Below are 23,828 nucleotides of genomic sequence, written 5' to 3'. Positions count from 1 at the left end.
ATTGCCGAATTCCATTTGCTAAATGGGCATCGAATTCCACCTGTTTCTTTGTCATTCTCATTTGTACATATCTAGAGGAATAATAAAAAATAAGTAATATTTTTTTTATTTTTACATTTGTATAAAAATAATAACAAAAATAAGATTTCTTTTACTATTGGGGGAGGGGAAATAAGATTTTTTTTTTTTTTAATATTGACAGAGAGGATTCAAATCTGGATCTGTTATCAGACCGTATATACACATACAGATTAATTTTCTCACTTTCTCTAAGAAGGTGAAAGATAGGAGGGTTCGGTGGTGATTATAGGAGATAAATGATGATTGATTATATGGACCTTCAAACTAAGTATACAAAAGAAATACATATACTAATGCAACCAAATGTTTTCCCCTAATTTGACCAAATTTAATTATCGCGAAAACATTGCAAAATTTTCTTTCCTGAAAATTTACTTTCCTAGAAAAGTTTTTTCTGCAGGAATATTGAATTCTGGTAATTAAAGTTCTCTCCAATGAAAGTTTTTTCCTTAAAATGCCTTATATGAGAAATTATATTACTTACAAGGCAAAAATTCATTATTATATCACTTACAATCTAAGATCTAAATGATACATCCTCTTGTTCTTAATCTGTTGCTTAAGGACCTTTTCCATAGTAAAAATTAAGGTTAATAAGCTTTCAAGTGCTCATATCAAATGTGTTACAAGCTTTCATATTCTCATCTTGACTATTGCCAGCTTCTTTCTTGATGACAGTAATATCAGTAAGTTTATGAGGTTCAGCTTCTTCCAGCATTTGAACTACCATTCTCATTGATGGTCTTAAAGCTGGGATCTTTGCTGTGCAATGAATAGCGATCCGCAGAACTTTAATGGCATCCTCTTTTAGGTTCTCTGATATGTTTGAGTCAATCATATCCAGTGCACTCTCTTTGCTACTCATTTTGCTGCAAACCCAATACACTATATCTTTATACTCTCCAAATTCTGGTTCAACTGGCCTTCTTCCTGTGACCAACTCCATTAGTACTACTCCAAAACTATACACATCACTTTTCTCATTTACCTTGCAAGTGTATGCATATTCTGCATAGCAAAAACAAATTATGCAACAAGTTAGTGAAATTATCAATGCAAGATTGAAAGCAAATAGGAAATATTGTCAATGTAAGATTGAAAGCAAAGAAAGAAGTGACAAAAGTTACCAGGAGCCATGTATCCATGAGTGCCTGCAATGATATGACTCCAATCTCCTCCACCACCAGCCTGCACAATCTTAGCAAGTCCGAAATCAGCAATTCTAGGCTTCCACTCTTCATCTAACAAAATGTTACTCGACTTCACATCTCGATGAATTACTGGTCTGTCAAATCCATGATGCAAATACTCCAATCCCTTCGCAGCCCCTACTGCAATTGTATACCTCAACTCCCATCCCATCTTAATCTTGTTACAAGAATGTAACCGATCCCACAAGCTTCCATTTGGTAGATACTCGTAAACCAGCAGATTGCTATCCTCACTTGTTATACTACAATACAGTTTCACAACATTTACATGCCTTACAGCACTTAATGTAGCCACTTCTGCATCATATTCTGCTGACCGGAAATTCTTTCTACTCAGCATAGCTGAGCTGCTTTGCAGGCTTTTTCGGTCGCTTGAATTCAACATCCAAATATGTTTCACAGCCAGTTCATTTCCATCATCAAGCACAACTTTATACACATTTCCTGATCCTCCTTTCCCAATCAAATTCTCTGATTTGATAGCATCAATAATGTCCTTTTCACTAAAACTTAGTATTCTAAATGATTTCATATCCCAAGAACCACGCTTTAGTGGATGATCAAGATTGTTTGGTCTTTGCTTCAAGAACAATAAATAAACAGCAGAAATTACCACAACTAGCAGACCAGCTGCAAAACAAGATAAAAGCACTCGAAGGTGACCAGAACTTCTAGCAGTTGATGAACAAGGTTGGATATTCCTCAAATAGTTGCTACATAAGCCTGGATTCCCACTAAAGCCTTCACGAAAGACCTCAAGTGATAAAGATGCAGGTATTGGACCAATCAACTGATTATTAGACAGGTCAAGATTGCTAAGCCTTACAGATGATAAACTCTCTGGAATTTGACCAGAAAGTTTATTACTGGACAAATTCAAGGAATTCAAAGTAGGCAAATATCCAAGACTTTGAGGGATTTCTCCAGAAAATGAATTCCCAGAAAGGTTTATAACAGTAAGAGAGACACATGTGCCTAATGAATTTGGTATGGTACCAGAAAAAAGGTTTCCATCCAAATAAAGACTGTTTAGTCCCTTTAATCCACCAATACCTTCTGGGATTTTTCCAAGAAATTGATTTGAACTCAACTGAATTGACGCTAATGAAGAAGCATCAGAAATTGCAGCAGGTAACTCACCAGAAAACCGATTATTAGATAAAATTAGTAATCCTAACGAATGTGCATTACCAATATCAGCTGTGACAGGACCTTCAAATTGGTTCATACTCAAATCAATGATAATAAGATTTTGCAAGCCCCATATTCTTGGAGGGACAGTACCTGAAAGTGAATTGTTATTTACACGTAAACGAGTCAAAGACTTACAATTTGCATAGCTTTCAGGTACTTGGCCTGTGAACTTATTCTGCAGAATAAGGAGATCGGTCATTTTCCCATTTTTGCACATATCAGGAGGTATTGGACCTGTCAAGAAATTCTCTGAAACATCAATGTATAGGAAGTCTGCCCAAGAGCCTAACTTTTGAGGCACTGAACCTCTAAACTTGTTAGTGTAAATAGAGAACTCTTCAAGGTACCTAAAGTCACCAAATTCCTCAGGAATCTCACCAGAGAATTGATTTTCAAAGAGATGTAAAGAAGCAAGATTTTTCAAGGATTTCAATTCCCCAATTTCACCTTCAAGCCTATTATGTGAACAATCAAAATTCACTAGGCTTGTGATATTTCCAATTCCTACAGGAAGTTTTCCAGTCAAGGAATTATTATAAATCTCAAGCTGTATAAGCTTGGAAAGCTTTCCGATTCCTTCAGGAATTACTCCAAACAACTGGTTATCAGAAAGTTCAAGGTTTTGAAGCAAAGAGAGACTTGAAATTCCCTCTGGAATTTGCCCTCTGATGCTACAATTAGTAAGGTAAAGCCAATATAACTTTTCAAGCTTTAGTACCTCAACAGGAAAAGAACTTGTAGCATCAAATGGATTATCACCCAAGCTTAAAAATTCAAGACTGGTAAGATTTTCTAGTGATTTCCATGGAAAAGAACCAGAAAATCCACTATTATTCAAACTCAAAATCCTCAATTCAACTAAAGTAGACAAATCAGGCACTTCCCCAGAAAATGAATTCCCTCCCAAGTGTAAGACTTGCAAGCTTCTGCAATTTTTTAAATCTTCAGTAATGCTTCCGTGCAAGAAATTTGACCCCATTGAAATTATTTCCAAAGATTGCAAAGAGCAAATTGAATCGAAAGGAACAACACCGACAAGTTGTTGTCGAGAAAGATTGATTTCTTTGACAAATCCATTGTTATTGCAAATGATTCCAGTAAAGTTACAGACAGGATTTTCTTGTGTCCATGAATTGAACACATCTGTTCTTGAATTCTTGAAAGCAGATTTCAAATTTAGAAGAATTTGACGTTCATCTGATTTGGCTGGACAAACTTGTATGAGAAAAATAAAAAGAAAGAAAATCACCAAAAAATGACATTGCCGGAAATATTTCCCGTCAGACATTCCTGTGGCCGGTGAGGGGCTTAGGAGAGGTTTTTGGGTTGTAGTAAGAGAAGTGTGGAAATGTAAGATTTTTGGCAGACTATAACATTCCAAGTAGAAGGTTGGCTTGAATTTTGACGCTAGTTCACACTTCAACATGTCATGTGATAATTGCAAGAAAGAAGGAAAAATAGAGCACGTAAGAGCAAACAAATCTTAATGCAATATTTATATTTGTATTTTTTTTATTAGTTAAATAACAAACATACAACAGTCAGGATTATTTGGTTAAATTTCATATATATTATTATTGTTTCTAGTCAATCATCCGAGCAAAATGCGTCGGATTATATAATTTTATATTTTTTTAAATTAAATTTGTTATTTTAAAAAAAATTATTATAATTTATATTTTTGTTTCTTTAATTTAAATAATTCACTTATTTATTTTTAATTAAAAATAAAAAGTAAAATTATATATTTTTTTTTTGAAATTTTCAAGTAATGAACTGAAATATTAGTTAGCACAATTAATCATTGTAAATAAATTATTGTAATTCAATTGATGCAATTGATTAATTATTTTTTCATCTTTTAAATTCTCATATATTCAAGTTACATAAGGTATATAAGAATATTTAATTACAATGACATAAAATTTTAGTGAATTTAAATTAATATTTTAATTCTATTTGTTAATGTAACTATATTATTTAATATTAATAATTACTCTATTATAACTCCATTAGTTTTTTTATAGATAAAAACTATTTTATAAAAAACTCAATATTTATTAAATGTAAAAAATATTAATTATAATGAAATCATTCATTAAATTTATTAGTTTGTAATTCCATTATTTCATAAAAAAATGATTTTTATTAAATATAAAAAAATATTAATTATATTAAAAAAAATAAAATATCATATCATTAGTTTAATATTTTAATATGTCGGCACATAACCATTTAAACTTTAGAAAGTATATAATTATATAGATATAGATTTTTTATTTTGATGTATTATGTAAAAATAATAACTTTGTATAAGTATGTATTTATCATTTTTAAATAACAACAAATAAAATGTTTACATAAAAGCTACGAATCAATGTGAAAAGTTTAAATATGAAGCCGATAGAATATTCTTACGTCTATTTGTTATAAATATGAGTAAATAAATGACACTTTAAATAGTGTATTTAGTAATTATAAGAGAATATAATTATATTACATTACAGATTTATTTAATAATTAAAGTTAATCTTTTAAAATTTTCATCTCAAATTCTTTCTTTCAAAAGCATAATCAAGTCTTTCGTATTAATTTTTATTTTTATCAATAAGGGTAAAAATAATTTTTTTCGAACAAATAACTAAATAGTAATAAAATTTTTATAGATTATTACTAAATAAAAGGAATGTAGTTGTAATTTTATTTAAATTTAAGGAACTTAAGTAATGATTATATTTTTTTTACAAGCTATTTTCTTTTTGAATATAATCTATTATTTTGATATAATTTTCATAGTAAGTAAGAAAATTAGATTCAAAAAATTGAGAAAAAAACAAAGGCTCTCTCTAGAAAACGTTTTATTGATAGGCAGTAGAAGTCAGCACGTGAAGAACAAAAATGGAAAACGTTGTGGCCGCCCAAATTGACTCAGCGCTCCATAGGCTGCCACGTGGGAAGAATTTGTTCAGGCGGTGACAAGGAAGGTTGACTTGTTTCTAGAAAAACAAAATATATCATCACCTAGCATTAATCATTTAAAAGAGGCTGAGTGTTGAATTCTTGTAAACAGAATAAATAATGTTCTTTAATAAATAAATTTGATGCAAATAAAGTTTAATTCCATTTCGGTTGATGATACATGTAGTGTATATAAAATTAAAATAAAAATATGATTAGTCATTCTCAAAAAATAAACCTAATTAGAATTAGTCATAAATCCATCACTAATTATAATTAATTTCCCGTAAAAATAATTATTAACAATATAATTAATATGGTTAAATTATAATTTTTTTAATACCTCTTTTATCCTTATAAATTCCTCTCTCATGTTCATATTAAAAAATAAAGCATACATAAACATGGTGATATAATAAAAGCCAAGTGGCAATTGGTAATATTAAATAATAATTTCTTCAAAAAAAAAAAAAAAAAATAGAGAGTCAAAAAGGGCCAGTGAGTAAAGTAGGATTATGTTGCTGTCGTGGGTATATGCCAGGAAAGTGGTGCACTCGATTATGAACCTTTGACTCACTGCAAACCTACTTTATTTCTTTCATGCTCTTCTTTTCCTCCTTTCTGACTGGCGGGCAAAATAGATTTCTAATTATAAATATTAAAGGAGAATTATTTAATTTTTCTTTTTAACTTTTTTGAAAATATAATATTTATTCAAAGTTAAGTTTTAATCAATTTTAACATAAATTTTTAATAAAAAAATTAATAGGATAAATGAGTGATATAATTTTTTGTCTAACTTAAATAGATTATTCATTTTTAATTAGTGACGAGGTGATCTAATTTTGTTCAGCAATAGCTTTTTAAGTAGATTTTAGTGTTAGTATTTGAATTATCTTTTAGAGATTAAGGTAGTATTTTATAAAAATGTTTAGCCTTTAATGTTTTATGAAAAGCTACTAAAATAAAACGGCTAGCAGCTACTAAAACAACTAATTTTGCGAACATATCCAAGTAAAATGAACAACATTTTATATAAAAACTATAAAATTCATATTTTATATAATACATTTATACATACTCTATTGTATTTTGCAAGGAGGTAGTTAAAAAATGTAATTGACAAATAAAATGGGTCAAAATTATTAGTTTTCAAACATTAAAAATCAATTTGTACATTTTACAAGTAGATAATTTATTTATATATGTATATTTTAAAAAATAAAATGTTGATTTATTTAAAATCTTAATCATATGTGAAAAGTAATCAATATAATTTATTCATTAATCCATATTAAGAGATGGGTGACACTCAACAGCCTAGTTAATTAGCTTAAGCCTACTTAATTAACTTAAACTTAACAAGTTACTTTTCTTTATGCAACATTATTTGAATGTTCCAATAAAGAAATGTTTATAGAGAGCTTCCTGTCATTTAATTAATTATTTATTTATTCAACCCATAAACTTATTATTTATATTATAATTTAATTTTCAAGAATAAAAATAAGAATTTTAGGAAAAAAAGAAAACAACATGCAAATATTTTAATTTAAGATAAAAATATTATTGTGATGAAGCACTCACTAATAAACTTGAATAAATAAATACATAAAATAAATAAAAGAAGCCATCTTAAGCATCCACCCACTAGATTCTGTTGCATTTGAATTGGACCTTTTTGCAATCAAGTCCATATAGATTGCTTGTCTTTTTCTGATTATGATACCAAAAAATGTTCAATTAAAATTGCATTATTGCAAATCAAAATATATATATATGCAGATGTGAATTGTTCCTCAACAACATTACAAATCCAAGTAGTAATTAAAATTTGTTTAATTTCCATACGTGGTTAGATATCTTGAGGATTGTCTTATAAATCGACAAGAAGTGACATATCATCACGAGAAAATATTCAAGATCAAGTGTTAGGTATATATATTATATATCATTGAAATTATGGTTGGTGGGTTCTTTTTTTTTATTTATTTATTAATTTTTTTTTACTCTTTTCTTGAATAAAAGATGAAAGTAAAGAACTAATAAAGTGTTGATTGGGGTAATAAGCAACCTAAATTCCTGTAAAAATGAAAATAAAAATTCGATATTCGAAAAGCATATCTTGTTGAAGAGCAATAAGTTTATATGCTTTTATAGGTCGAGACAATTACACTTTGTGATTATTAAAAAAGAAAAAATTAAAGGCAATGGGAACAATAATAAAGATAATAAGAAAAAGAGGAGAACAGAAAGAGACTGCCTGGACTAATAACCATGCATGGGACATATACACATTCAGTGTACCTACAGAAAAGTCGATGCCCATAGTCAAAACTGAGTGTCTAAGACCAAGACATGCCTCCCTTGCCTATGCTTTTTTCCGAGCTAAGATCAAGAGAGCTGGGCCAATCAAAAATAAATTAAAAAATTATATGTATGTAATTAGTGATGGAGCCAAAAAAAAATTTTAAAAATTCAAATTAGAGAAATTAAATCAAGGAAAAAAACTTTTTTAAGAATTTAATTTGTTAATAATAATAATAATAATAATATCAAGAATTACAATCAATAGAGAGTTTGTTAATATTTTAACAAATCAAAAGAATTATATTTTAAAATTAATATATTAATCACAATAGATTCCCATTTGAATTCTTTTCTTTCTAATATTAAAATAAAAAATAATTAATTTAATAACTCTATTCATATGGAATATGACCTGCCATACCTGTTAATGGGCTCAAGGATCCATTGGACTTGACCCAAAAAATACCGTCCTTGTGAATAACAGTTTTATCCTCAAGAGACAAGTTTGGATTACTGACTTTGTTCGGTAAACTGAAGTGATTCAATTTGATTTAATTTAATTTCATTTTTAATATATTCAGCTTAGTTTGGTCTTGATAGAAGTAAAAGATTGAGGCTAAGAGAATGCTTGAAATGTTTTCGATTGTAATGTGTTCTCTGGTGGATGAAATACAAATATTTATAATATCTTATATATTTTAACCGATAAGATAAATGCCGAGTAAAAATTCCGATCATAAATGACAAGTGGAAATTTCGAACATTAATTATATGATTAATATTTGAATTAGTTTGAGTAACGCTCGATTTATTTTATTAATTGCTCCTATCAGGTCTTGATAAAAAAATGAATTTTTCTATTTGATTCAATTTTCATTAATTTCGAAAACAAGTTCAAATTTATCCAAAAATAATTAAAAAATGAATCAAATCAATGGAATCAGCATTAAAATCTTGAACTTGAACCGCATTAAAATCTTAAAAAAAGTTTATTATATCTATTAATAAATGGAAAAGATAATATTTAAGATGAGCATATTTTGGTTCTAATTGAAAAATTCCATATCAATGAACAATGAGCAAGTAAAAATATAGGCTGGGCTTAAGTAGTTCCATTTCCCCAAACCCAACTTCTAGGCCTTTTGGACATGTCTGCTTCTGCACATCTTACACATTCTTTGTCCCAACTACCAATAGTACACACAAATCACTCTAACTGCCAAACCAACAGACATCTAAGGTTATGGATGGATGGACTGAGAAAGAAACCAAAAGAGAAGTTACACATTGTGTGAGAAGGAAATGGCAGAAAAAAACACAACCCTTTGTCAAGAAAACATTTGAGCCACATTCAATAATTCAGATGGGATAAGGGTTCAAGAAATTGTTTCCACAAAAAAAAAAAAAAGGAATTTTGGTAAGAAATTTATATATATAAACCATAAATATGTCAACTTCTTGCCTCCCTCTCCCCATATATTATTTTTCGCATTTATCTCTTCATTATTTTCTTCTGGCTTTAAATACATTCCTTTTATTTTCTTGCTTGTAGTTTGTGATACCTCAGTTACTTACCTTCATCTCTCTATCATAACTCATAGCAGCCATGGAGTCGAGTTCAGATGCTACCCAGAGAATTGCAAGAATTTCAGCTCATCTCAACCCTCCAAATTTTCAGGTTTTTCTCTTCCCGTGAATTATTTGAATTTTAGCATCCTGGTACTTGCTGGCCCTTTCTTTGTATGTGTGACCATGAGCAATCGTTTCTTGCATCATTATGGACTATTCATGTGTTTTATCTTGTGGCATTCCCAATATTCTTCTTGGGTAATGAACTAAAAGCCTAATTTATACTCTTAAAAAAAAAAAAGCCTAATTTATACATTTTTTCTTCAATTGGATATGCATAACCATTAGGTTTGTCTGGGGTCTGATCAAATCTTTCATACGTCCTGTCTTTACAACTTGTTTTAACCTATTTCAGTTTATGTCTATTGAAAATTGAAGTAATTGTAAAGATTAACCTCAAGTTTACTTTTAAACCATTTAATGGGTTTTGATTGTGCTGTGAATGTTGTATGGATTGTGGCTTTTCATTAGATGGAGGGAAATTCTGTTCTGAAGAGAACTGATTGCCGGGCGAAAGGTGGGGCACCTGGGTTCAAGGTGGCTATCTTGGGTGCTGCTGGAGGCATTGGCCAACCTCTTGCATTGCTTATGAAGATGAACCCATTAGTCTCAGTTCTTCATCTCTATGACGTTGTGAATGCCCCTGGTGTCACTGCTGATATTAGCCACATGGACACTGGTGCTGTGGTAATCATCAACACTCATTAATTAGTTTCATATTTGTGATTGAATTATTGTCATTTTGTAAATCAATATTATTATTCTTATTATTATTTAGTTAATTTGGTTTCAGCTTGAGTTTGAATTTGCAGTGTTGGAGACATCTCCAGTGCAATTCAACCAAAGTTTTGCAAATTAAAATATTTTCTGAGATTAAATATAGGGATTTGAGTGGATTCTTGGAGAAAATTAGTGAACTGTTTTTTCTTTTCCTTTTTTAGTTTATGGCTTTAGTTGAACTGCTGCATATAATTTTCTGAAGTTTTATAGTCATTCAGCCAAGTAGAACATAGTGGCTTGGACTCTGAACTCTAAAGAAATTGATGCTAATCGTTAAATTTGGGTTCCTAGGTTCGCGGTTTCCTAGGACAGCCACAGCTTGCAAATGCACTGACAGGTATGGACCTTGTAATCATACCTGCTGGTGTGCCAAGGAAGCCTGGAATGACTAGGGATGATCTTTTCAATATTAATGCTGGGATTGTCAGGACTCTCTGTGAAGGAATTGCCAATTGCTGTCCCAAAGCAGTGGTGAATTTGATCAGTAATCCTGTTAATTCCACAGTACCGATTGCAGCTGAGGTTTTCAAGAAAGCTGGAACTTATGACCCAAAGAGACTTCTAGGAGTTACAATGCTTGATGTTGTGAGAGCAAACACTTTTGTGGTACGCATTGAAGAATAGGGTTAACTCTCAAATGTTCAATGTTCATTTAGATAAAGTGCTTACACAGTGATTTGCAAGGTAAGAATATGGTCAAATATTAATAATTCAGTGTCATGGTTACAGGCAGAAGTTCTGGGACTTGATCCTAGGGAAGTTGATGTTCCAGTTGTTGGAGGTCATGCAGGAGTTACAATTTTACCTCTTTTGTCACAGGTACTGGAGATTATTTGCCAAATGTCAACTCAACATTAATTAGATGTTTTAATTGTTAGTATCCAACTATTTGGCACATATGCTCTCTTTGCAGGTTAAGCCTCCCTCCAGCTTCACCCCAGAAGAAATCGAATATCTAACAAAACGAATTCAAGATGGTGGAACAGAAGTTGTTCAGGTAAGACTTGAAAATTAAATATGAACAGATTTTGTTTGCCGATGGTACATCTCCATACTAATAGGTGTTACTAATCAAGATTGCCATAGTTACGATCTTTCATTAAGTGCGATATTTTCAGTCAATAATCTCTCATTATATTATATTTCCTAATGCATTGTTCCTAGGTATACCTTTCCTAATGTACAAGTTGCATGAATTGCTTACAGTTATCTGCTATATTTTCTATTCCATTTGCAGGCAAAAGCTGGGGCTGGCTCTGCAACACTGTCAATGGTTAGCCAATTTTGTTTCCTGTTTTTTATCAATTTTGTAACTTTACTTGTATCATCCAGAAATTTCTAATTGATGAACATGCTGAAGAAAATAAAAAAAAGCCCCACATGATATTTACAGGCATATGCAGCTGCAAAATTTGCTGACGCTTGCCTTCGAGGCTTGAGAGGAGATGCTGGCATTGTGGAATGCTCATTTGTAGCTTCTGAGGTACATTATCAAGCCCCTTTTTTATGAGCAACTTAATAATTTCTACATGATCTTTTTAATAAGCTAGCATATGGTTTGTGACAGGTGACAGAGCTTCCTTTCTTCGCATCCAAGGTGCGACTTGGTCGTAATGGAGCTGAGGAAATTTATCAACTTGGCCCTCTGAACGAGTATGAGAGGTACGAATAGAAAAACACTATCAAATTTACTAATATTTAGCAACAAAGTATTAGTAAATAACTGTTCTGTTTATTCCTCTTATGACTCTCAAACAGAATTGGCTTAGAAAAGGCGAAGAAAGAGTTGGAATCAAGCATTCAGAAGGGAACTTCCTTCATCAGGAAATAGTTTCATGTTTACGAAAAGCTTATTATCGTGTAAATTTGTCGAGTTCGTTATAGGAAATCCTCTTGTATGTAGACCTTTTCACGGTTAATCCTCCGAATAAATTTTAGCTGATAAACATGTTTTTCAGCTTAAGCAGAGGGGAGTCTGTAGTTGGTGGAATTATTCAGACATGAACATTTTCTTTTACTAGTTAATTAGCTTTTTTTTATAAAAAAAAAAAAAAAAAAAAAAAATTGTTAAGTACAAGAACATTAACTAAAAACCACTTTGATGTGAATCCTTGCTTGTTTTTGGCATAAATTAATTAAAACATAACGATTTTTCCATGCAGCTGGAGTGAAAATATCCCTGACCTTTATTATTTCTTTGCATTTTGTTTACAAATATACATCTCATCATAAATATATGTTTGGGGGGAAAAAAAAGCACAAGATTTACACTCGCTAGTAACTTTGGGCAAAATAAGTTACAAGGAGAAGGGGTTAGAGGGCGGGTGAACTGTAGGTATCTTAGACACCGTCACATTTCCCTGGAGAACATTAGATGCTACAGTATCTTCCACAACCACAGGGTTAACCTGCATTACCCTCTCAGGCACAACTTTGTCTCCATCAACCTTAGCCAGAACCTCAAAATGCATCCTGACAGACTCGGGCTTTGTCCTCCACTCAGGAAAGTTTTGCCAATCAAAATCCCCTTCTTTCAACTTCTTCTCAACCCCAAATCCGATCTTCACGAATGTCTGAGCTGACACATCTGCCTTCAACAACTTGAAGGAGCCTTTCTTATTTGCCCTAGGACCCAACACAGCAGCCAGCAATTTCTCAAAACCTAGCAAATTCACGTTCGAGCCATTCACAGAACCAAAAGGCCACATTGTAGTGAAATGCTTAGGAGTTAAGACTGCTGTGGCTTCATCCAAATTAACAGGGGAGAGTGCATCAACAGGCTGGAATTTTGCACTTTTGGATAACTCCACGAGGCCTGGGGCGAGGCGTTTTAGCTTGAGCCTGTTATTGGAAGAAGATGACGACGATGATGGAGAAGTGAGGGAGGTAGCGCCAACTATGCGGAGGGATAGAAGTGGTGCTCCTTCAATGCGAGAAGCATGACGGAGATGTTCAGCTAGGGCCAGAATACCAGAAGCAAAACCATTTTGAGTTCGATTGAAGGGTAATGGAAAATCAATTGGGTGGCGTAGGCTAACTGATCGGGCACCCTTGACTGTTACCACAGCACCATCTGCCAATATCACTTTTTTCAAGACACCAGCATCTACATCATGCTGCAGAATAAACAAAATCCATCAGGTAAATAAATGAAGAACTTTATCCATTTAAGATAAAAATCTGAATTCAGGTTCTCATTGGCGTGTGTGAGAGAGAGAATATCTAAAGAAATTATTGAAGTGACTGATTTGCTGTAAGAACAAAAGCAACTAATTTAACTCGAGCATAAACTCCAGTCTAAAAGTGTGATGTTCCCATCAACACATAAGAACAGCTCCAAAAGGCAAATTTCAATATCAATAAATAAGGCCATTACCTAGTTATGATCCTATACCATTAAAATCAAAATTTCAAAACCAATAAAGGTCATCTAAAGCATCATACACCCTTCAACAAATTTTTTGACAGCCTTCAACTTGCACCTACTCAGTTAAAAGCCCAAGACTTTTAGGCTATATTTGTGTAATGAAATGCAATGTAATCAAATGTATTTCTAGCAAACATTACATTAAAAATGCATTTGACTATATTACATTTCATTACATCTCAACAAACAGAGACATAAAATTTAACCGCATAGTATATAAACCCTTAATTAGATTAGTAATATTAATTTCAAAGCCAATCTGCATAGAACCTTTGATCCAGATATTAAAATCAGGACTCCTTTCCACATTTCCCAAATATGATTTCATATCTATCTACCCTACCCAACACATTATTGAGACAATGCCAATGAAATCTTAGCAACAATAAACTGAAAGTATGCGTATTCAGTATACTTATCTCCCACTGGTATCCAATTATTCAATTCCAATATCATCAATCTTAAGCTGAAACCCAATATTGTGCCTCACTTAATGTTCAATAAACAAAACAACATTTCAAATACAAAACAATTAAAGGAAAAAAAAGTACTTTCCTAATGATAGCAAATCCCATAATGCATAAAACTAATACGTACCGGTAACTTAATACGCATATCCTTAGCATCTTGAATCCAAATCTCCATAGGTCCAGCAAGCTGAAAAGGAGCTAGGACAGGCAACCCATGATCCGGCATCACCTTCTGTTTCACTAACCCATTCTGATCACCAGCCCTAACCAATCCCTCTTTTTCAACTCTAAAAATAGGCAAATCCACATACTCCCATCGATTCACATCCTCTAATAACTTTAACGGAAAAACCTGATTATCTATTTCAATGTCGAATTCATACGCTACCGATCGACCAACCAAAGCATCTCTAATATCAAACCCTGAAACCTTAAAATCTTCCGCTTGAAACCCTAGTCCCTTTACAATGGCCTCCTTCAAATCCTAAAACAATTCAAAAATTTATCAAAATTAAACAATACTAAACACAAATTCAAAACTTAATTAATCTATAATTTGTCAGAAAAGCTTACAGATATGGCTTTGGGATACGGCGGTGAGGGGTTAATCTCCGGCGACGACACAAGAGCATTGGAGAAGGACAGACTCGTAAGTAAGATGAAAATGAGGGTCAGGTAATAGACTAACATCTTCATTCGTTGATCTTGATCGTAAAAACAACTTCTGTAACATTCGATTTTTCGATATTTTAATGGAGCATTAGCAATGGCGATTTATAAAGGGGAAGATACTGGAATAGTGTAGGAGGATCTAAGAGATGATGACGTGGCAGGGTCAACCACTCAGAATTCAGAAGAGAGAATGTGATGTGGTTTGAGAGATCTGATTGGTTACGATTCGCTGGAACTTGGAATTTGTTATGATGACGTGGAACGAATTTTTGACGAAATGATGGGTCAAGAGAAATTTCCGCCGGTAGTTATTTATGTCTTAAAGTAGCTTAGTCGACGTCGTTTTTAATTTGCAAGAGTGAAAAAACTAACTACCAAAATGAAGATATGGCGTCGCCCGGACTCGAACCGGAGACCTTCAGTGTGTTAGACTGACGTGATAACCAACTACACCACGACACCATTGTGATTTACATTAACAGTAACTAAATATTAATCTTTTAATTATTAATTTTCAATGCGCTTTGTTGTTATTAATGGACCTAGGAAGCCCAATTTGAGTATGAATTTGGTTATTTTTATAAATTAGGGAAATTTAGTGACCCATCTCCCTCTCTATTTTTTTTTTTTGGATTGAAATTTAAAATGAATTGAGAGGGGGACATAAAATAGAAACACAACGAAGAGAACAAATTTGTATAAGCTCTTTGAAGTATAAGTTTGACAATGACAGTTACCTTGATAAATAGATACATGTGACTAAGGTTTTGACATGGTAAAAACCTAAATTGTGATGTGCAATAATTTTAGATTTGTCAATCAATTTGCCACCCCTATGAAAATTGTCATACCATAGAAGTGGAAATTTTTTTTTATGGTCGGAAATATTTTCATATCAATTTACGTGTTGTCCAAGGTAAAATTAAGATTAGATAATGCGTTGAAATTAAAAATTTTCTTTATATATTTGAAGAAATTGCAAAACTTCTATTTTAATTTTAACTTCCCATTAATTTTTTTTTTGACACTACAAAAGTGGTTTATATATTATTCATATCAAAAATAAGAATATCATCGATTAAAGTTGGAGGGACAACACCCCACTCCAATAAATCAGTTATAGAACCAGCTACCTGTGAAAGCATATGAGCAGCTTAATTTACTGATTTTTTAATAAAACTAAAATCTATTGTAGCAATATTAGATATAAGCATCCTACAATTTGAAATAATATTACCTGCAAAAGACAAATCAGTACGATTTGTATTTAATGCCGTGACAACCATTAAACAATCACTCTCCAGCAGCAACACTCTATGTGAAAATCCTTCCTTCAGCCAACCGAGCACTTACCTTGTACCAAGCAACTTAGCCATAAACGACTGAAAACATCTCTAAACGACAAGCCCCACAACCTAAATAGAAACCATACTCACCACGAACCAGCCACCCCACACCTGCTGTATGTGTTTCCGGACTCCAGGAGCTTCCCATTAATTTATTGTATGTTGATTACAATTCCTTTACTTCAATCCAACTAATTATATTATTTTCTCTTAATTTTAAAAATAAAAAGTACCTTCAAAACGTAACGGTAGTTAAACTAATTATATATTATTTATTTTGAAAATATCTTATTTTTAATAAAAAATCAATTTTCTTACCGTATTTTCCATCTAAATAAAAAAAATAGAGATGAGATCCATATATTCATAAATTAATCTTTTTGAAAATATAAAATTTCTATTACAAACCAAATATCGAAATCTTTCCTTTTCGTTTTCAAATTATTTTTCTCCTCAAACTCAACGACGTAATTCCCTTGTAATATAAATAAATTAATGGTTAAATTTTTATCTCCTGCCATATATGATGTCACGACTTCAAATCTGATAATTAAATTTTCCAAATCTTTTTCATGTAATAAAATAAATATTATTATTTTTTATCAATAGCAGGCTTCGAACTTAAGATAACAACAAATAAAAGAAGATAGTAAATTATTACAACTTTGACGTTACTTGGAAATTTCAATATATGGTAAGATCCTCTTCATCATTAGAAAAATACTCCATTGTCATTCCTAGCTATCATCATTCTTCTCTTTACAATGGATTTTTTTGTAAGAAGCTAATTAATTAATGGTTATATGGATTCTCAATAGCTAAAATAAATTTTATTGTCTGGAGATTGGAGACCATATGTCAAAACATCCTGCATTGTCATCATGAATTCATGTCAATTATTGAATTTGTTAGACAAACAAACAAATAAAATTAATATATTATCCATTAATTAATTAACTAATTATTAGAGTGTCTTCCAAAGAACAATTAATCTTATTTTTTGTACATTAAAAATAAATTTTGATTATTTTTATTTAATATTTTTGATATAATTTTTTTTAAAAATAAAGATTTAAATATAATATCAAATCAATATATTTAGATTGAAATATTTAGAGAACGTTTAGATGTAAAAATTCACTGGAAAGTAATTTGAAAAAGTAAAATTTCAATATTTAGTTGATGTGGAAAGTTTTATATTTCCCATTTCAAAATGTGAGAAAATTAATTTTTATGAAAAATAAAATATTTTAAAAATATTATTATATTAACACTTTTGATTATTTTATCTAAAAAAATATTTTTATTCAAATATGATAATTTAATATTTTTAAAATTATTTTTATAAAATATATTTTTTTTCTAAAAAAGTGATATTGTGTGAAAATATTAATCTCTAACAAAACACATTATACAGAATATTATTTGCTAGAGGCATAATTTTTTCTGCTTCATTAGCAAACCATGAAAGGGGAAAAAAAAGGAATTGCATGATTGCTAATGTTCCATTAATTAGCTGAAATATCCTGCCAAGGTAGGATTTGATATAATTAGTGTAGCATCTCAAGTTTAGTAAGATATTTTTTGTTTTGAGTTAGACTCGTTCACGGTTTTGTTCTTGGGCTAGAACCACCTTATAGCCCAAAAAGCCTTTTTACAGGTTGATAGGATGGAACCAACTCACATCTATCTTAGACATTGCAAGATATTGTTCGTTCTGGCGAATCAACTCAGGCCTTACGGCTTTAAAAGTTTCCTACTAGTCTAAAGCTTGTCATTTTTTATGTATTTTACTTCCATCTCGTGTTCAGATGATGTGAGATTCGTCTAAAATATCACAATCAGTATTAATAAAAATACAGGAAGTGACCTTCTGTAATTTTGTAAGATGTCTCTTCTATGTCATCTATATGTCTTTTTGGCTATCAAGCTAACCCTAGTAATTGTATGAGATCTTTTCAAATGTATGAATGGAGTTGACGAGTGGCCAACTCATGCAATTGTATGAGAAATTTTCATTAGACTAACCGAGATGTTGTGCAATAATTTTTTAAAGCAATTTTTAGTGTTTTAACTAAATGTTAATTTTTTTATTATTTAATAACATAACGTTTGAATTAACTCTTAAAAATTAAAGCAATTTTTATAAAATGTTAGCCGTGCATGCTATTAAAACAGCTAACTGTCAAAAAAATTAATCTTGCTGAATAGACAATAAACCCGAATCTCCTGTATTTCTCCAATTTGATGTCAAATATATCCTAATAAATAATTATATATATTCTACTAAATCATACATGATACATATGGCTAGATCACAATCTCTGGTATGGACTAAATGACAAATTACATCAAAGTCATATAAGACTTTTGTACAAACTTTATTTAATGAATGCACCTAATTAATTTATGATATAATAAAATTTTATAGACTCTTTCCTTCAATTTCTTTTTTTTTTTTAAATTTAGGACTATCAATTTTTTTAAAGTCATAATCAAGTACCCACTAATCTCAAAATATAGGCTTATCCTCTTATTAGCACCTACTAATTGGCAATAATTGTACCAGAATTTTGTTGGAGTTTGTCTTATTGTTCATCCTTCTTACCATGAAAATATTAAATCCATTCTTATTTTATTATTATTATGCTTTATTCTGGTCTTTAAATCATTTAATTGCTATCATCAACATAGATTAGAGGCATTCTTCTAACACAAAAATGTCAAATTCTGAAAATTTGTCAAGATGGTGGTTGGAAATGTGTACAAGACATTGTCAATTACGAAAAAAAAAGGAAGTTTCATGAAAAAAGGTTCAAAAATTACATGGGTTTTCTATAATATTTTGTCGTGTGATGGTATGCAAGTTTTTAACATTGTATTTTTTTTCCTCCCTTAAAAATATTGTAAGGGAAATCCATATCAATTTTTGAGATAACGGCAGGATTTTAAAGCTTCTTAAAGTACTGAATGATAAATAATTAATAAAAAAGTTAGTGTATACAACATAAACTTAAAATTTAGTTTGAAACGATGATCATCCATTTGCTTGATCCATGTTCAATCCTCCACGATAGTATTCCATTATGTATAATGTCTAAATATTGACTCTGCTGTCTAGAAGCCACGGTTCACTTTGTGGGCTGCCTTAGGCGGGCTCTACTGTCTTGGGCTGAGAATCGTAACAATACGATCTTGTAGGAAGGGGGTAGTGTCTCCCATTAGTGCTTGGGGATTGGCACGCCCTATGCGAGTGTCTTAAATCGGGACATCAAGACCTACACCAGTGATCCGAGCCGATGGGAGAAGTGACTAATACACCTGGTAGTCCTTTTTTTTCTTTTTAAAAAAATAAACTTAAACTTTAAGGGTTAATGGTTTTGGATTTGATATTTCCTTCAGACACTTTGATCAAATACAACAGTCTCATGTTAAAGACCTAATTAATTTAAAAGCAACACTTACAAAGATAGGTTGGACAATAAGTTTTATGTCTCCAATACAAGCCAATCATACTAAAAAAGATGTGCATAGTTTACAAGCCATTAAATTCAAAATTATATCTTTTTTAATTCACATAAAGATTTAATAGGCAAAATTAACACTGCGAGTTATACAAACAGCAGTAGCTCTTTTCTTAATTCACCAAATTATAAAAATTATTATGATTAAGAGCACTCGAACCCTAAACCTTCCACTCCTCACAAAATTTAAAATTGTATCAAAGATAAATACAATTATTAATTAATTTAAACATTATCTCATCTAACTCCCATAAATTTAGCAATTAGAATAACCATATACAATAGTTGCCATGGACCTAATAGTTTAGTTTTATGCTACTCCTGTTTATCAGTAGCCCCTATCTTCTACTTTCTACTATCTCTTTCACTTCAACTTCATTTTGCTTTTAATTTTCTTTTGCTATAATAAACTCAGATCTATAACTCGATGGAGTCTGGTAATGCAACATGTTCCTCCATTGATACTATCGACGCATAACGACGGAAACTCATCTATATTCTTGCTATGTTGCAAATCATTGAAAAAGCAATTCAGTTATAAGATCCAGAGAAGTTATTACTTTGACGTCCAAATCAATTAACGGACTAGTTGTTGCTATAAAAATTTATATCTTTTGTCAAAATCAACTCCAAGCAGAAAAACTTAATATTATATTTTTTTTAGTTTCACTTTCATTATTTAAAAGGATATGAATTTCTTTATTTCACTAGAAAATCAGCAAATTTTATTAGACTATTAGCTATCAATAGTAAAGTTTTATGTCTGGTATATATACTTATTTATAATTATTGATATTATATATTTAAAAAAAATATAAGAAATAATAAAAAAATCATAAAATTATTAAGCCATAATAATTATTCCATTAATGTCAACCACATTGTTACAAACCATTAGACATTACAAAGAAAAAGAGGCTTACGACTATATGCCTCTAAAACATTGACAAAACCAAACAACAAACTTCAACAAAGGCCTGTTTGTCTACACACCTAAAAAAACCATTTTTCCCTGTTCAACCACCTTAGGTGGCCCTGAAAAGGAAAGGGAAGAATAATTATACATCAACCTCCCACAAAAACATTAAAAAAAAAAAAAAATCCCAAACAAGCTGTGAGATTACTATTTTAAAACAGGTGGGTGTTGAACATGGTAATTAATTTAACCATGCAAAACTGACTGGTTAAAAAAACCCTCCTGCAAAATGAATCTCACAGTAAAACAAGCTTACTGGTCTAAAATGATGGAGCATTACAGGCCTCATTTTGACTGATTCTGTATATCTTACTCTATATTTTTATAAAAGAGGATTGTTCTAGCAGCAGCATAGAACTTAAAAGAGATTGTTTCTTGCAGATGTGAGTTGAAACCTTGAGGCTTCTTGATCACATGAAAAACTTGAAAGCTGAGTGTAGATTCTTCACAAGATCTTTCACTGACATCTCATATTCACTATCCATCTGTAAAAGATTAAATGTTCATAAGCATTGATTGTTGTTGCTACTGTTGTTGAGCATATTGATCAAAAGAAATTAAAAATTTTTTCTTAAGGTAAATTAAACATTTTTTTCCCATAAAAATCCAACTTGAGGGGGAAACAAGGAAAGAAATTACCTGAGCAATAATAGTAACATCAAGAGCAGAACTCCCAAAAGTAAGAACACTGCTATTGATGATATTAAGGTGGAGTTTCTCGACTTCAGCTATAGTTTTCTCCAAAACTCCTTTCCTTATCTCACAATGGATTCTTATAAGAACATGTTTGTCACAAATTCTTGCTTCAATTTCTGGTAAAGTTTCATCAAATGGGCCTTTGGAGAAACTCTCATCTGAGGAAGAACTATCATCCTCACAAAAAAGCAGTTGAGATTTCTTCACAATAACTACAGATTCCATGGTTTTTCTCTTTGTTTGCTCCTCAAGTGTCTTAACTCTCTCTTGCAATTGTTTCAAGTACTTTATAGCATCTCCAAGAACAGAAGCCTTGTCCATCTGCAAGAACACAACAACATAATAGTCAAATTAACACAATCTGTAAATCAAATTAATAATTTTAAAAGAATGCAAGATGGTCTTCATATTACCTTCTTGAGACCAGGAACTATAGCAGACAACGCTATGAATCTTTGACTAAGCTTCTCTCGCCGCTTTCTTTCTGCTATAATATGATCTTGGCTTTGAGAAAGTCTACCATTGTTGGTGTTGATCCTCTTAGCTCCTTGACAAGCCTTGAACATATAATTTTGGTTCATAATAGAACCTTGAGGAATGAGCATATCAGAAGGGGGAGTAGTGTTATTGATGCTTTTAGAACACAGTACTGCCTCCTCTTTAGGCTTAACTATCGATCCCATTAGTTGATTTGAATTGGCAAAAGAAAGAATGTTATTAGGAGAAAAAGAAGGTTGTGGGTTTGGCAAATTATGAAGTGGATTTGGTTTGAGTTGCTTCGTGGGTCTAACAATGGTTGTAGTAGAAGAAGAAGTGTCCATAGGGATTTTTAGGTTATTGATCAAAGAATGTTGCATATAATTCTCTCCAAATGCAGCTACCAGAGGTAATAAGCTCAAATCATCAATGGAGTTCATTGGCCACTGCTCTATGAAGCTGGGATCCTCCATTTCCTATAAAATTAATTAATTTTCACAATTTTTAGTCATTATATATAGCAATGCATTCATAAATTACTGAAGAATGTTATACGAGAAACAACATTTAAAATATAATTTTATACTTAAAAAAGGTAATTTGTATAAGAAAATATACATGCATAGACATTTTCAAAACACAGAAACGCTCATAACTAAAAGTTTCCGCGCATCAGCTGAAGAAAAACCTAATTAATGAAGAAAAAGAAGGAATTGATAGCTGAAAAGTTTCATTACTTACCAGTTCACTTAACCCACTAATGGAAGATATCTCCATTGGAGAAAAAGCTTCTTTCCAACAACCTATAACAGAGCCTGTTGGCAAAAAGTTAAACATAATTAATTATCCTAATTAACTAACATTCTTTTACATATAGAATTAACATGATTAAGCAAAACCAACATAGAAAAAGTTGATTAACCTCCAGACCAAACAATAATTAAGGTGCTCAAAAAACACAAATGATGTATATAACACACAGAACAATAGTATTTCAATCAATTAAATTCCAAAAACCCAAGAATTATATGCACCAAGTACAAAGTAGAATTAATGCATTCCTTCTTACCTTTACAAGAATGGCCAAAAGAGAGCTTTCTTTGTCAAATCTCCACCGAAGCAGGAGAGATTTTCTACTTTCTACACTTGTTCCAATCTTTATAATAGCCTTTCATATTGGTAATACTCTCTCTCTCTCTCCCCCTCACGGGTCAGTGATGTGAAATGGCAATAGAATTTGTTGATGATAATGATTTTTTTTTTTTTTTTTGAGAAAAAATAATAATGATTATATATGGGTTGTAAACAGATTAATACTTTGAAACATTAAAATAGGATAAGGATATATATTATATGTTAGTGGGTCGTTTTTGCTGACAAAATTAGTGCCTATGATAAGGTCTTTTTTTTTTTTTTTTTTAAGACTTTAAGGAGATTACATTACCAAATTAGAGTTGAAATTTTCATTCAAAGATTTTGCTAATGAGAAACCAACGACCAAGGCATTAGGTTTATCCTAATTGGGATTTTAATTTCATGTCGTTTTACTTAGTATTTATGTATTTTATCGTATCTAAATTTTATTTATAACCATAATAAAATGATTTTTGCTATATTTTAGATTATATGTCACTGAGAAACTAACAAAAAAGATATTTTTTATCATTTAAAAAAAAAGATATTTTGATATATAATTACTAAAACATTTTCGGTAGATAAATATTAAAAAAAAAAAAATGGTGGTCCCTCAAAATGGTCTCGATCAAACTTGCAAACCCCATAAATTAATATTTGCTGCATTCTATATAGGCCAACTAATTTTCAATAATAGAGGCAATTAGTAAATGATTAACACAGTTTTAGAACATGTGAATTGGTACGTGTCAACACATGATCAATCCAAATGAAATCATTTCATTCTTGCTGTTGGTGTGGTGCAATTGGGAAGTCTCCTTTGATTTATGGTGAATGTGTTGGATTTTAAAGCCAATAGGATTATGACACCTGTTCATTTGGAGTCTGCGTCGTTAGGGCCGGTGCAGTCTGCCAAGCCGAACCATTAAGAGGTTGGCTCTTG

At 31.2% G+C, this 23,828-nt stretch overlaps 4 protein-coding genes and 1 non-coding gene across 8 annotated transcripts; 1 reads left to right on the top strand and 4 right to left on the bottom strand.

Annotated features, from left to right (window-relative positions):
• Nucleotides 1-552: 552 nt before the first annotated feature.
• LOC105635991 (receptor-like protein kinase 7) lies at nt 553-3,939 on the bottom strand. Its single transcript, XM_012219148.4, has 2 exons — nt 1,209-3,939; nt 553-1,089 (listed from the first exon to the last, which is right to left on the bottom strand). The coding sequence occupies exons 1-2, from the start codon at nt 3,910-3,912 to the stop codon at nt 683-685; spliced, it is 3,111 nt and encodes a 1,036-aa protein (XP_012074538.1). The 5' UTR covers nt 3,913-3,939; the 3' UTR covers nt 553-682.
• Nucleotides 3,940-9,011: 5,072 nt separating this feature from the next.
• PMDH2 (peroxisomal NAD-malate dehydrogenase 2) lies at nt 9,012-12,129 on the top strand. 2 transcript variants are annotated; one of them, XM_037635190.2, is made up of 10 exons: nt 9,012-9,171; nt 9,359-9,432; nt 9,855-10,070; nt 10,455-10,769; nt 10,893-10,982; nt 11,077-11,160; nt 11,401-11,436; nt 11,557-11,646; nt 11,731-11,825; nt 11,922-12,129. In XM_037635190.2, exons 2-10 carry the CDS (start codon nt 9,361-9,363, stop codon nt 11,992-11,994), a joined length of 1,071 nt encoding a protein of 356 aa, XP_037491118.1. In that variant the 5' UTR covers nt 9,012-9,171; nt 9,359-9,360; the 3' UTR covers nt 11,995-12,129. The 2 variants fall into 2 exon arrangements, with proteins under 2 accessions (XP_037491118.1, XP_012074539.1); XM_012219149.4 differs by having other exon boundaries at nt 9,015-9,171; nt 9,307-9,432.
• A 197-nt stretch (nt 12,130-12,326) lies between these two features.
• Nucleotides 12,327-14,825, bottom strand: TIN1 (tunicamycin induced protein). Its single transcript, XM_012219150.2, has 3 exons — nt 14,634-14,825; nt 14,188-14,544; nt 12,327-13,279 (listed from the first exon to the last, which is right to left on the bottom strand). The coding sequence occupies exons 1-3, from the start codon at nt 14,754-14,756 to the stop codon at nt 12,461-12,463; spliced, it is 1,299 nt and encodes a 432-aa protein (XP_012074540.1). The 5' UTR covers nt 14,757-14,825; the 3' UTR covers nt 12,327-12,460.
• A 295-nt stretch (nt 14,826-15,120) lies between these two features.
• TRNAV-AAC (transfer RNA valine (anticodon AAC)) lies at nt 15,121-15,194 on the bottom strand. Its single transcript has one exon. It is a non-coding gene; the product is annotated as a tRNA-Val (tRNA).
• Nucleotides 15,195-20,424: 5,230 nt separating this feature from the next.
• LOC105635995 (transcription factor bHLH25) lies at nt 20,425-22,979 on the bottom strand. 3 transcript variants are annotated; one of them, XM_089722405.1, is made up of 6 exons: nt 22,821-22,979; nt 22,493-22,566; nt 21,688-22,227; nt 21,218-21,595; nt 20,974-21,063; nt 20,425-20,637 (listed from the first exon to the last, which is right to left on the bottom strand). In XM_089722405.1, exons 2-5 carry the CDS (start codon nt 22,526-22,528, stop codon nt 20,989-20,991), a joined length of 1,029 nt encoding a protein of 342 aa, XP_089578531.1. In that variant the 5' UTR covers nt 22,529-22,566; nt 22,821-22,979; the 3' UTR covers nt 20,425-20,637; nt 20,974-20,988. The 3 variants fall into 3 exon arrangements, with proteins under 3 accessions (XP_089578531.1, XP_012074541.1, XP_020535698.1); XM_012219151.4 differs by having other exon boundaries at nt 20,425-21,063; nt 22,821-22,978; XM_020680039.3 differs by lacking the exon at nt 22,821-22,979 and adding an exon at nt 22,674-22,722 and having other exon boundaries at nt 20,425-21,063.
• Between the last annotated feature and the right edge of the window lie 849 nt (nt 22,980-23,828).

This window comes from Jatropha curcas, chromosome 6, assembly GCF_041381405.1.
Source record: "Jatropha curcas cultivar XTBG-Jc1 chromosome 6, XTBG_Jcur_1.0, whole genome shotgun sequence".
NCBI classification, from domain to species: Eukaryota; Viridiplantae; Streptophyta; class Magnoliopsida; order Malpighiales; family Euphorbiaceae; genus Jatropha; species Jatropha curcas.
The sequence above is the reverse complement of the archived record's forward strand: the minus strand, read 5'-3'. Positions and strand labels throughout refer to the sequence as shown.